Source organism: Gouania willdenowi, chromosome 18 (genome assembly GCF_900634775.1).
Source record: "Gouania willdenowi chromosome 18, fGouWil2.1, whole genome shotgun sequence".
NCBI lineage: Eukaryota > Metazoa > Chordata > Actinopteri > Blenniiformes > Gobiesocidae > Gouania > Gouania willdenowi.
Genome location: NC_041061.1, coordinates 24571540 through 24586783, shown reverse-complemented (window position 1 = coordinate 24586783; position 15244 = coordinate 24571540). Strand labels below are relative to the sequence as shown.

At 37.8% G+C, this 15244-nt stretch overlaps 1 protein-coding gene across 11 annotated transcripts in view; it reads left to right on the top strand.

Moving 5' to 3' along the window:
- Positions 1-15244, top strand: part of ablim2 (actin binding LIM protein family, member 2) — a 118678-nt gene that overhangs the window by 44249 nt on the left and 59185 nt on the right. For all 11 annotated transcript variants that reach the window (XM_028475125.1, XM_028475131.1, XM_028475128.1 and 8 more), the window contains exon 3: positions 11704-11887. In XM_028475125.1, coding sequence (XP_028330926.1) covers positions 11704-11887 — 184 coding nt within the window. The remainder of the gene's footprint in view (positions 1-11703; positions 11888-15244) is intronic.

Genomic DNA, 15244 nt, shown 5'->3' with positions numbered 1-15244 from the left:
AAAAATGATTTATGATAATATATTGGATCCTGATAGGGGAAGTGACTAACCCTGGTTATCTGTTTATTCTTGTGCTACAATGGTCTGTTTATAATCCCTGTTTACGCCTTCATTGTAGATATAACTCTTTACTGAACAAAAAATCAGTAATAGATATTCCTCTGTATCACCAGGCGGCAGTAGCTGGCACAATATGGTTGAATTGTGAAGTGGGTTTTTTATGATGTATACTTTCAATAGCTGCGTTTTCATTACTGATTTTTGCAAAATAAAAGCGATATTTCTCAACGTTGACGTGGTATAATTGCGCTTTAAACGTGTTTCCATTGAAGGTTGTTTTGGGCCAGAGCCTCGTAACTCCCGTGAAATCTTTTCCTGCAAGACTTTGCTGCAGAAACTCTCCGTATTCCTTTCACGTCTAATGTGGTACTGATAATTATTAAGTATAATGCTAAGAAACGACTTGGTCTCCTCTTCTGTCCGCACGTACCACACCATGTTTTCTCGGAGAGAAGTGGTCATGTGACCATGTACGTCACGTTCTGTGACGTGTATTTGCAGAAAAATTGCGTCAATAGCGCTTTTGCGACACATTTCAATATCGAAACGTCTGAGATTACGCCTCGTGAATGCGTAAAAAGTTATTTGCGATATATTAGTGTTCGTTTTTTTTTTACGAAATGTAGGTGTTTGAATTTGAATTTTTGAATTTTATTTCAGCAGTCTTCACAAACAAAAAAAAGTACAAAACAAACAACACTCAGCTGTGTAATTCTTCAGCCGAATTTGTGTAGGTTGAAGCAAAGCGTACACACCTACCCCATCACTACAAAACAAAGTTTTCTACATAATATCGCACACAAAAAATATTCATATTACATTTCTATTTTCACAATATACATTCAATATATTTTCTGCACAAGTTTTATATATACAGTTTATACATTCACATCAAATATTAATATTATACTATTTCATATTTACGACACAAATTTCATCAATTCAATTTAGAGTGGCAATATATAAATTAACAAAAACCTTTTATTATGTATTAATATATTTTTTACCATTGTATACATATTATATATTATTGCTGTCCTAGGTAAAATTGTTGCTCTTCTTTCTTATACTAACAATATATGATTTATTTAGGCAGTTCCATAATTTAACCCTTGATATTGTTAAGCTCTGTTTCCATTACCAGTTGTTATTGCGCTATTTAGATATTTCGTATTTCCAAAGGTAATGGAAACCAAACTTATTAGAGATGAGTGATATTTTCATCCTATTGATGTTATTGGCTAATATTTGCAATAAAATGTAATATCGGTTGATATCAGTGTTGTGTTTTCCCTATCGATGGACACACCGTTATGCCCTGTTCTGCCTCAAGCCACAACTTATTACATATAATTTGTTTACGGTATTACAAATATATAAGTGTTAGTGCTGCGTACAAGTGCATACTGGCTCCCTTAAAGCGCTGGTTATAATCTTTTTACGCACTAATATAGAGATTGTTGTTTCTTGTTTTATACATATGTAAAAGTTCATGGGCTAAACTCTAAGCTAAAGCTAACTCACCAGCTCACTAGCTATCGTAATCAATCTGCACCACATACACATAGTATTTGTGATATGTTTATTGCATAATATTGAAAAGTTGTTTTACTCTGTGTTGTTACAGCTTCACAGTAAATGTTTGGTCGACTAGTGTGGTAAACATAGCTGTTGTTTGATATATTAAAAACCAATATGGCACTTTTTTCCAGAAACTAAAGTTGAATTTGTATTTTTATTTTGCATTAATATTTATTTGTGGAATACATCCAACACATTAAAAGTATAACACTTTCTGATTCATTTTAATGGGGAGAAATGTGCTATACATGGTTGCAAAAAAAGTAAACTATTAATAACTGGAAATAATATTTTAAGTCAACTAAATGACATTAAGATTTTAGTCGACTAAATTCATTACAGTAATAGTCGACTTAAAGGTGCAGTCTGCAACTCTTATAAAAGTGACTTTTTGCCATATTTACTAAAGCTGTCACTATGTAAGTACAGCTTTACATCAGACTAGGAGTTTGTGTGAAAAAAACAGACTCATTGAATCCCCCCTGCACCGTGACCAGCAAAAAGAACCAATCAGATTCAGGATTGTGGTTGATGGACTGTCTGACAGCTGTTTCTCACAAGCCCCACCCCCTTCCCGGTGCTAGAGTGCCGTCTTTTTTACAGTGTATGGTACATGGAATTAGCGACTTTTCTGCTTGAAAGGTTATTACTGCTGCTTGATTTACATTATGTTTGATTTGTAATTGTTACAACTCTTTGGTGCATGTGTTTGCTCATGTGCGCGCAGCAGCCTCCATGTTGGCTGCTGTAAGTGACACTGTGTTGTTGCTGCTGCTGCTGAGGTGTGTGCGCATTGAGAGAGCGAAGCGCTGCAGTAATATGTTTTTAACAGTGCATGTTATATTACTGTGATGTTGCTGTCGTACTAAAGTTAGCTCCTCTGAAGGAGGGACTTTGGAAAGTTTGGAGGCAGGGCAAGAGAGCAGCGGGGAGGGAGGAGGAGAGAGGGATCTGAGAGTTGTGGACTACACCTTTAAATATAAAACATAAGAATTTATGCATTTTTTTAAAGATTCAATTTCCATTGGTCAACCTAATATAGGACGGTATTAATGTTTGTAAATACACATAGAAAGATTTGATGTGATCAATGTGTAAGTAAGATCACATGATCACATTAGTTCTGATTGGATTTTGTCCCATTTGACAAAATGATTGTGTTGTGTTTATTAGTTGACGAAATTATTGCTTAATGTTTATTAGTCGATGAAATTATAGATATATTTTAATATAGTTTTCATTCACGTGTTATTTAGAATTAGTCATAGACTAGTTAACACTGATTCAGTCCATTAAAATCGACTTCTTTTTGTTTGTTTTTCTGAGATACGCAATAACCATACTATCTCTGAAGTCTGCTCCTACGTCACTGTGCTTTTTATTTGAATAGTTTTAGAGGTTGACCGATTTTCAAAGGCCGATGCAGATGCCGATTTTTTATTTTTTTTTATTTCAGCCGATGGCCGATATCTAAAGCCGATTTTAGAAGCCGATATTTGAGGCCGATATACTTTGATGATGAAAGAAAATTGAAACATTCATATGATATAAATGTATATATTAGAAATTAAATTAAATACACCAGTAGAACTCTTAATATTTATTGAACTTTAAATATACCCGTACACAACCAAGTAAAACAAAAATCCTTATCCTATTAATGATATAATAGGATAAGAATATTTGATCAGACACTATTATGTTATATCCTTATCCTATTATATCGGCTTTTTATTTGTAAGCCTATTGGCTTCTACCTCTTCCATGCACATGCTATTATTATTATTATTATTACCGTACTTATCCATTATTATGAATGGATGTTTTTTATGTTCTTCCTTTTTTCTTTTAATGGCTACTCTAAAGTGCTAAATAAAAACATTTTAATATTGAAAAAAGTCCATATATCAGCCCGGTATATCAGTCGACCTCTAAATAGTTTAGTCTGACTGTCAGCCTTTAACTTTCAAGCTGTGTTCACTGTGATTGCAAATAAGCAATGTTTGCTTCTAAAGCGTAAACATTTGCTGATTGTTCAGTGCTTCCTTCCACAATAAGCTGACAAACCAAAAACCCCTGCAGCATTCAGACAGACGTCGGCATCCAAGCACCTGCTGCCAGTTGTAAACCATGAGAATAGAGAACGTTCCATTACTGTTACCACTGTGTTGTGTAAAGTCACAGCAATGACTCGCTGTGTTTTGACAGGTAGGTTTATGGACTATATTGTTTCTGAGAACCTTCCTCACATGAGTGTTCTTTATCCTGGAAGTAAGGAGATCCTGCTGACCGCATGGAGTGATCTTCACGGCCGGTTCAGCGGGGTTATCATAATAGCAGATGAGTGTGATGTTCTCAGCAGGGCGTTAGCTTTTGGATTGGCTTCTTGGAAGAGCCAGGCTGTTCACAGGCAGTCGTAAATACATCCACCTCACGACTAGACCTCCAGATTTCAATTCATCTGATGGAAATATTGGAACCATTTAACGGCCTTGCAAAAACTATTGATTGGAATTATTGATTGGTGTTATTTAAATAATATCACACTTCAGTGCACTACGCACTATTCTCAGTCATATTTAGTGCGTAGAGGTCCCATTTCGATCGTCTGCACAGATTATGGCCACCAGAAATACCCGGATGTACACAATGGCCCCAAAAAAAAACACCAGAAACTTACATTTATATCTTTATCCCTCCGGCATCCACTGTATTGGCTGTGACCACTCACAATGCATCATGGGGCACTTGAGTGTGCGTAGTGTGCCCACCATGTACACTTCAGGTGAATAGTGCGTATAGTGCGCCATTTCGTACACGTATAAAAAGTATAAACAATCAGGCACCATTTACAGTTTTAGAGATTGGCGAGAAGTTACCAGGGAATGTAAAATAGTCCTGGGACCAGCTTCAAGCTAAAAATCAAACATCCCCTTTTCAAAACAAAGACATCTGTGCTTGTCTTCTAGTAATTTCTAACGTGTAAATCTTGCTCTTGTTTTGAAGTTAACTGGAAGTACTGTCAGTAGGACAATAGAGGATCTCCGGAATGTCGACATAAAATGTGTTTTTGCGAGTTTTATGGATGAAATGAGCACATGTTGATATTCTACTTGGTCACTTTCTCACTTTAACATGTTTTCAGACCTTTCAAAGGTGGAGAATTAATGGAGATATTTTAAACTCCGGGTGCTTCTGCTTTTTGTCGTTGTACCTTCGCAATGCGTCATGGGTCTACTTCCCACCGAAGTGTACTTCGGTGGGAAGTAGACCCTAGTTTGGAGAGGGTAGTGCCGAGGGCTTGTAGTACGTAGTGTGCCATTTCGGACACGGCCACTGTCTTTTAATGTTCAATGTTGTATATATTTTATGTTTTTATTGTACAGCACTTTGGTCAAACCTTGTTTGTGTTTAAACGTGCTTTATAAATAAATTGGATTTGGAAATGTTGCTAACCTAAACTCTAGAATGGCTATTTGCTGGGCACTGATCCCTACTTTAAACAAAATAATAAAATGATTAAAAAGAAATAGTTATTATTGTCTTTAGTCAATTGTTTATTAGTTTAAATACCAAAGGTGTTTCTTTTCTCTGATTTCAGTTACTTCAACTGTTATTACTTATTTTATGATATACAGTATGTGAGGTAAATATGCGTACAATATTGCTAAGCCAGTACATAAATTGGTATATACCTGTATACCTTTTTTGTATACTCACTACCTCCTTTACGTGCTAAAAGCTCATTTGACACACACACACACACACACGCACGCACGCACGCACGCACACACACACACACACACACACACACACACACACACACACACACACACACACACACACACACACACACACACACACACACACACACACACACACACATACACACACACACACATACACCCACCTGTGAAGTCAATGGAAAATAGGAGGAAGGGTCAAGTTCACCTTTGGATCCCTGCTCTAAAACTGCAGCACACACACATCTAAATAAAGCAACCTGATCTATCACACATTCTGTATATTTTATGATGTCATACCATGTCGGTGAACAACATTTTTGAGACGTTAAAGCAGGGATGTGGTTTTGTTTGATGTATTCAGGTTCTCGTTTTTTGTGTGTGTGTGTAGGTATAACACAAAATTGCATAAATCAATTAATCAATCAATCAAGTTTTATAGCACAAAAAGCTTTAAAAACAACGTCCCACACCCACAAGTCCCCATTCACAACAGGGAATAAAAGCAGTGTTAATTAAAGTGACAATAACTATACTATGACAAAAACTATATCAAAATATATGAAATTAAATTATAATTTTGTCACATGGGACAAAATCCAATCAGAACTCATGTGATCATGTGGTGTTACACATTGATCACATTAAATGTGTCTGTGTGTATTTACAAACATTAACACCAGGTTGATCAATACTAATTAGATCTTTAAAAATGCATAAACTATTTTTTTGTATATTTTAGTCAATTTTTCTGTAACAGATTTAGTCGACCACAATCTAATGCTTGACTAAAACTAGACTATATCTGAAGTAGTCCTAATGACTGAATTTTGACTAAAACTAAGTTACATTTTAGTCAAAACACTATGGCTAAAACTGAATACAGATACGAGCAATTTAAGCAACTATAGTCGCTGAAGTGGAGTTCGGTGTGAACGCACCTTTATGACATGCTCATATTCCCCAAACACCTGCTTATCTCACCCATCGGTGTGAAAGAAATCATTTTCTTACGGGTGGTTGCCATGGTAGCTTGTGTTACCTTTGCTCAGTTGATGATGGCTTTTTATTGCGCTTGTACACGTTAGTAACCCAAGGTTTATATACTCAGGGTTGATTGACTCACTTCATACCAGCTGTACTAGAATCAGATACCCAGAGTTTCCCATCGCAGGGGTAAGTTGACTCAGAGTTTATGGATAAACTCAGAGTTTGTTGAACCTCCTTTCTGAAATACCCCTCTGAAGCTGCTCGTCATGTTTATAACCCGCAACAGATCATTCTACGTGCATGCGCACGGATGTGAATACCATCTGATTGAAACGTGCTCAGGCTTAAGAAGACATCGGCTTCATTCGGGTCGGATGGGTTCTTCTTTTTTTTGGCCCGATTAAAGCTCTAATATGTGCACCTTCCGTGTGTGTGTGTGTGTGTGTGTGCATGCGCATCCTCCCCGTGTGTGTGTGCGCGCGTGTCCTCCGCATGTGTGTGTGTTCCAATATCACAATGTATAGTAAAATTTAAATTTGAAAAGCGCATCTTGCAATCGGTCTGTTATTTTTTGTCACTACAGTGTGTGTGAGTATTTATTAGTGGAGGACCTATACCAAGCATGACTAACTACATTCATCATCTCCTTCACCAATTCAACAAATAACTTTTGGCTTTAAAGTAAGGCTGGTTCAAAGATAAACATGAACAAATGAAAACAACTTTAGCTTTACTTCACTAAATTTGGCCCTCTGAGAGTTGTAAATTTCAAAATTTTCTGCGCCAGTGGCACTCACGTGTGCTGCATGCAATCCCCCTATGCTGTGAAAAATTTCAGGTGAGAACCATGCCAACCTAACCCCACTAGATCCTTTCACCTAACCCTAAAAATGCCAACATAGCTCCAAAGATGTCATCATTTAGCAAACGACTTAATGACAGTCCAGTCATTTGGTCTTTTTCAGTCTTGTTATATGGTCTAATTGCTGCAGTGGGACTTACTGTGGGGCAGCCTCTTACAGATAGTTAGAAGAGGTTTCCATTGTAGTTGGTTGTACCAGTGGTAGTTTGGGGTTTGGATCAGGATAGATCGGATCTTTTCTGACTCATTCTGGCTTTATATGTGCTCGTTGCTTCTTTTCTGACCTCTTCATCAATGTATCCTTGCAGTTTTTTTATTCTTGCAGCACACAATAGAGTCATTTGAATCCATTCATGCACATACCTATACTTACTCCATTGCACTTCTTATTGTATTAACCAAAGCAGAACAGGTTCCGTTTTTAAATCCCTGAAGCATTTAGGAAGCAGCTTAAACAACTTACTGAATTCCTCGAGAGCCTCTGGGTACCCTCACATTATGTAAGTTGCTTCATAAAGCATGAGCTAATCCTTCAGTGACGGGAGTAATCAGTTTCCTGTAATGTAATCTTCCTTTCAGCCTTGAAAAACAGTGCAGTCATGTTCCTACTACAGTGTAGCCTTTGTGCCTGGGCCAAACCAGTAACTAGAGATAAACCAGGACTTCTGTTAGTGCCAGTAATAATATGCTGCTTCTTTAAAAGGAGAGAATTTAAAGAAACCACACACAGCCCTGACCTCCTCTGGTCCTCTCTGAGATATCACAGTAAATATGGCCAATAAACAGCGCTATGATCTCATCCAGAGGCTCCAGCTGCAGACACACCCTTGAATTTCAGGGAGACAGAATGGTTTTATGTGATGGAATGGAACCGATGCTTTGCACAGAGGATCCATTCTGACTGGTGTCTTATCTAATAACACTGAAAAGTATGAATAGAATATCCTGAATGTTCTCACTCAATATGCAGCATTGTTGAGAGGTCTGGAACTATGATTATCAGATATTGACAGTAATTTGATTTTTTAAAAAAATGCTAATGTGGTTCATGATTGTATGACTTTAGATCTGAAATTGTATAAACTGCACAAATTGTCCCAAATGCACAGTGGAGTACTGAGACTTCCAGTTTTTTTTTCATTACTATTACATGTATTCCGTTTGGATAAAAATAAAGCACATGTTGGAATACACTTTTTAAGAATGTATTCTTCCTTTCACTAATTTCCCATGGCAAGCTTAGTATGGCAATCAGGGTGACAGTCTCAGTCAACTATATGAGTAAGTAATAATGTCTCATGTAGCAATCTCAATACAAATATGATTATAATAAAACTCAATACAAAAAAACATGATTGTAATATACATTGCAATAAATAAAAGTTAACCTAATGTAACTTTACAATAATAGGCTGTTGTATTCATATAAATCTGATCATGACAATCATATTTTTTTTATCATTGGTTGATTTTTTATCGAATGTTGTCTAATGTGATGTTTTAAGCATTTTTCAACAATCTCTGTGCATGGTTAATCCAGCACGGGTACATCTCAGTATGTAGGTAAACTCAGACTGTGACACTGCCACTCGTTCATGTGAGTGAGGGGCGTGGCTTTAGAGGGAGCACAGAGGGGAGGGGGCGGGCAAAATTGCAGCACTCAGAGGATGCTACTTCCAAAATCATGCTAGTTTTCGAAAATAACCTACCCTGCCTTTAACTTTAAGCAGGTAGATTACAGGTTGCTTATACAATACTTAGATTGGGTTCAAAAACGTCTCAGTCCTCTTGTGATTCAGGAGAATGTGTTGGTGCATTCTGTTTTGAGTTGTATTTGGAATTTGGAACTATTTAAATGACATTTAATTGATAGGCCATTTAACTACTTGGCAACCTCTCCTCGGAACTTCCAGGACCATCTATATATAGCCCATGAATAGAGTTAATTTTAAGGTTCATTGCTGTTTGTTTTTAGGTTTAGAGAGGCAGAAAGATTTAGTTATTTTTTTTATTGACTTCTTTTACCACTTATCTTCAACAGGACTGGTTAATTTGATTTTCACAACCTGTATGCAAACCAATATCCTAACCTGGGCCAAAGATTTAGACAAATAAAACAATAACAAATATTTCATTTCATTTTATAATAATATCCCTGCTGTACATGGTCGAAGAGGTCCTGAAGCGACTGACACGAGATGCTGAGCTGGTTTGATCTCCTTGTGCTAGAGTCAGTGCAAAAGTAGCTTCAGGCAGTGGAACAAATTCCAGATAGCTAAACAGCTAACTTTGGAAACAACGCTGCTATACATGACACTCACTGCAGATGTCTTTTGTCATCCTGAAATGAACAAACATTTGTGTTTAAAACACATGGTATCCTAAGCCTTTATTGAAACATTTCTTCAGTCAGGATCATGGCTAGTTATTTAATCTTGAGTTTAAATGCTATTTGATTTTCAGAGTTAGAACTACTGGGAATTTCTGGGGTTGGCAGGGTATGGTCCTGAAAGAGGAAATATGAAGTGGGCAGCACATACAGCATTCAGAGGACAATAAAAATGGGAAAAGACCAATCCTGATCATTACTATTAGCTCAAATCCAGCCGATCAAGATCAAACCATGTGCTACTTGTGAAAGGCGACACTTTATATCTACGGACCAATCATATGGTACGTGGTTCTTGAGATGGCCACATTTTTCTAATTTCTGTACATTTGACTACCTCATGTATAAAGAGAGCTGTACCGCAAGGGTTCCATTTTTAACTTGTATCAAACAGGGGTTTAATGACTTATAGTATATAAACTATGACAAAATACTGCCTCCAAAGGTATATTTCATCCATCTGTTCATTCAACCTCCAGTCTTCCATTTATTATGTTTACCTCACCAGCCCTCTGCTGGCTCCTGTTCAAGAAACATCGGGAAAGTATATGAGAGCAAATAGCAGCCACTGGAAAGAGTTTGGTTCCCCTCCTGAGGGTAGACTCCTGCTTGCTATGTCTACCATATTTTATTAGCCCGATGTAATGTCTGATGAAGGCTGACAATAAACTGGACAAAGGCTATTCAACATTTCACTGACTCAATGAATAAATAAAAGAAAAGCGTAGGTTGTATTTTAGTCATGAGCAAATCCTGACCAAAGTACTATGAGAAAGGAACACCCAGTACGTGGGTCAGGTTTAAATGGTTCCAGTGCCAGTGGGCATCAGCTCCATCTCCCTCCTGCACCGGTCTGGCCTGGCCTGTGTTTATTGCTCTTCGCTGTCTGCCAACAAAGAGTGCATGAGCTCACACTGCAACCTTAATGAGGGCAGGGAAACCCACTGACACTTTTTTTTGGCTGCTTCACATAATGTTAATCAAGTGAGTAGGTGCAGGATATCTTCAAACTTCACACGTCTCTGTAAGTGTCCTGTGTGGGCGCGTTTGGTCCAAAGTTCACAGAGTGATTCCAACGTAAACGTGTCTCTTGTATCCAGAGTGTTGGAAGAGGTAGAGCAGTAGGAGGGGTTTGTTTTTGCTAAAGTGGTGAAAATGGAAAAATATAAAGCTGCAAGCTTTTCCTTTAAGGCGTGGCAGCTTGGTGATGTCATGCCATTGCTGTGGTTACTTAGTGTAATCACTGAATATTTCTGTCGCGTTCCATTGTAAACCAGACAAACATGTGTGACGTTTCACACCAGTTCTCATGTAACGCTTTTGGCTCTGAGCACTCTAAGTGAAGGTAAACAGGCCGACACGTTGGACTGGATCTACTCACTTTGACCTACGCTGACTTTTTACTCCTGTTCAAACATACACATACAGTACATACAACATTTAGCTCTAACTGTTAATGCCGGATGTGTAGACTTTCCTAGACTTCTGAAAGACAAAAGTATCTCAAATGTGTGAGGTAGTTCCTGCTTGTATTGGATTTATTTTCCCAGCACATCTTACAGATGCCAGATTGGATTAAGATTTGGGAAAATTGGTTGTGAAATCAACGTGTTTCTGCTTTGTGCAAGATATATTATCCTTCTGAAAGAGGCCATTGTCAATGGGGAACATCCACAAGGAAAGCAGAACAAATGGCTTTTGAAAACAAGCTCCTCAGAGGTCTGTTGTTGTGCATTTTTGATAAGAAAATAGAATAGATAATAAAAGGCGAGAGGACTTTATGCTCTGACTCTTTGATATTCAATTCAATTCAACTTTATTTGTATAGCGCAATTTACAACAAAGTCATCTCAATGTGCTTATCAAAATATAAAATTCATTAAAAGACCCAACAAAATTCACATGACAGGTCTTTGAATTATTTATGCTCTTTTCTGGCAATGTCTTCCTATTGGGTGGCCAATGGTTTTTCTTCAGCAGCAATTATGATTGTTTACTAGAGGCATATGCTTACATTCAAAAAAAAAAAAAAAAAAAGAAGTCATTCTCCTCGCTCCATCCTCTTTTTTTTCTTCCAGTGTGTGGATCGGAGCTGGCCCAGGGAGGCTTCTTTGTGCGACAGGGGGAATATATCTGTACTCTGGATTATCAGCGGATGTATGGGACTCGCTGCTTCAGCTGCCAGGACTTCATCGAAGGCGAGGTGGTGTCGGCTTTGGGAAAGACCTACCATCCCCGCTGCTTCGTCTGTGCCTCGTGCAAGTAAGAGCATAAGAATTCAAAAATATTAGTCATAATTCTTGGGATTTTGCCGCTTTTTAAATTGGTTTGTTGCAAAACTAGGACATCCTGTGTTGCAACATCTGTTACGACTGATTTTTTACTTATTTTGTAATTTACTTAAAAAAAAAAATAGACTTGTCTTTACCAATGGATAATCACCCCATCACATTTACGTGGTCAGGGTATCACATGACCATCAAGCACCAACACACAAAGAGAGCAATTTAACTATACATGTGTGATTCTGCACTGTGAGAGAAATTTTACTCATTCTTGCGTGACCACTGAAATATTTTCCCCCCAAAAGTCATTACTTTATTCAGTCATTCCCTTGAATGCTTCATTATGACTATGGCCATATTTCAGCACCTTACTAACTTCAACCAAATACTGATAATGCCTTTCTTCCCCTCTACACTTTTCTTCAATAATTTAGCTTCTGTAAGCTATAGATGGTTTTGGTTTCTGTCTTGCAGGTTAACTGCACAGGACACCAGTTTTTTGCACGGTTAACACATAGCACAATAGACACATTTTCACACCCATTTACTTCCATTGAAAGATGCAAATCTACCCAACATACTGTACATATTTTGGGGCTGTGAGAGACTAGGGACTGTTAATTTCTGTGATCGCAGAAAGTGGACCAAAAAACAGAATTTACTTCCTGAAGTGGACAAGAGAATAATGTTATTCTTATTTATTTTTTTTAAATTATTTTTATTTGTTTTTATTTTTAAATAAAATTGCAATATATGACAAGGAATATACTCATGTGTTTTGTCATTGAGTAAATGTCAATTATTGCTCAAAATGTGACGTAATATGATACAACATGATGGACTTCACCTTCTAAAATGTAAACAGCAATATGACAGACTAAACTGTCACCAAAATGATTGTGACAATGGCCACGTTAACATGGGAGCTTTATTTCCTCTTTAATTCAGAATAAAAGTTAAATCCTCTTTAAACTGACCTTGTAAACACTTAAATATTTTAATGTTTTACTAGTAATGTCGTATTGTTGTTTAATGTCTTTTGTTTTATGGTGTTATGTATTTATTCTCTTCGCTGTAAAGCACTTTGGTATGCTGCTGGCCGCTTTAATGTGCTATATAAACAAAGCTGACATTGAGATTGACTTAATTCCTAATGCAAATTTAATTCCGTATCAAAGTTAAATTCCAAATTAGGGGGATGGTTTATTCCAATATTAATTCCAAATCAAATTATGAATTTTTCTTGTAAACACTTAATTCCGCTTTAAGTTAATTCCGGTCGATCCGCGCATGCGCGACTTGCCGCAATGACGCGTTGGTGACGACATAGTCCAGGATGGCCGTCTAGACTCCAGCCGAGATTATTTATTTAATAAGAGCCTTCAAAGACATGGATATAATGAAAAGAGTGGATGGACGGAAGAATAAACATGCTGACTCTCACACAGATGTATTACACACACACGGACACGCCGACTTATTATATACACACATGGACCTCGGCAAACGGAACAGGCTTCATCAAAAGTTTCACTAATGATGTGTGGATAATTATAAAGTTATTTTTTTTTACTCAACGTCCTGTATAATGAAGGTAGAACAGCTGTAGCATTAAATGCTGGCTTTGATTGGCCAAAGTACGGACTTCTATCTCCCTTCCCGCCGAGCAAAGTGAAGTTATTGTTGAGCTGCTGCTTCAAAACTACAATAGAATTAAAAGTGAAAACAGTTCTCATGTGATCTTGTATGTTGTAGCCGAAAATAAAAGGTTTGTTGTTGCGTGTCACGTCTCGTTTTCCCCCTGTCCAATCAGAAGCCTCCCCAATCCCCAGACATAAAGCGGAATTGAACAAAGCCGAATAAACCGTTTTTTCATGTAAACATCAATTCGGAAATTACTATCTCCATGAAAACATGAAGCCGAACACTTTAATTCTGACTAATTTAATTCAGAATAAGTAATTCCGAATAAAAAAAAACATCATGTAACCGTGGCCAGTATCACGTATTTACTGTACACGCAATTTTCCACCGTAACACAGGTAGCCTAATGTGTAACGAATTTAGCAAATAATTTTATTGCGTGCATTCGGTGCAAATCTAGAGGCCAAATATGAAATGAATAACAATATTTAACCCAATTAACTATATTGAGCATTTTTGGCACAAAATCAGGAAGTTTAAACGCCAGTAAAGACATCTGATCACGGTAAGCAGGTGAAACAGAAACAAGATGGTGTTACGGTGAAATTTACGGTTACCTCATCTTTGACTTGAAAACACACTCTGTGGTGATAAATGATGAAGACCAAACAGGAGAGATGATGAAGTAATAAAACATGATTTAATCTAAAACTAAATAAAAAGGTACAAACGATAGACGAAGCAGTGATCTCCCTCGGCCAAGGGAGAGACGCGAAGACGGCAGGAGAAGAAGAAGAAGAAGAAGGGCCCAAATGTTCCTTTCACCCACATTTATACCCCCCTGACCTCTCCCCTTCCACAGACAACAAAGAAGAGACCGGGGGGGGGGGAAGGTCAGTCTGCCAGAGGGTCCCACCCCCGATGTTGGTTAAGAGAGATTGGGGGTTCGATCCCAGTACGTGACTATGTGTCTTGCATGGCAGTCCTGTCCCACTGGTGTGTGAGTGAGTGTGTATGTATATGTGTATGTGTATATGATGTGTGTGTGTGTGTGTGTGTGTGTGTATATGTGATGTCTGGGGTATTATGGGAGTATGGGCCCACTGACTTTGTAGGAAGAGGAAAAGACATCAGACAGGCGTGGAAAGTTACAAATTGGGGTATTAAGTTGAATGAGATCAAAGAGCAAATATATGAGTATACATAATTAATCAATTTTGCCACCACAATTCCACCCTTTTTGGACAAAGTCCAACACAAAAAAAAGAAGCAAAATTAATTAGTAAAATGTTTAACCTTAGCCAAGCACAGTCCAAACTCATAAAACTTAATGAAACAAAGTTAGTGTAACTTTAGCTCAACCCCTCGTAGTCCGTTGGACAAACAATGGTGACCGGGAAAGGCTTGTGATCGGTATTTCTCCCACGACTTCCTCAAGGCTGCATTTCAATGTTTCAACAGACCATATGCCTAGTAAGAAAGGTCAGCTTTGTGACCCCCTGAGGTTTTCTTTCGATTGCAACTTTCAAAGCAAACAAAAGCTCCTCAAAGCACTGCTCCCGATCGGTGGTGATGTTGGTTTTTCCTCCGTTGGGTCAGTCGCCTCAAGATCAGGGTCGGCTGGTGTTGGCACCTTCCTGCAGTGTGATACGTGAATCCACGTGGCTCGCTCTGGACCTGTTGAGAGTAA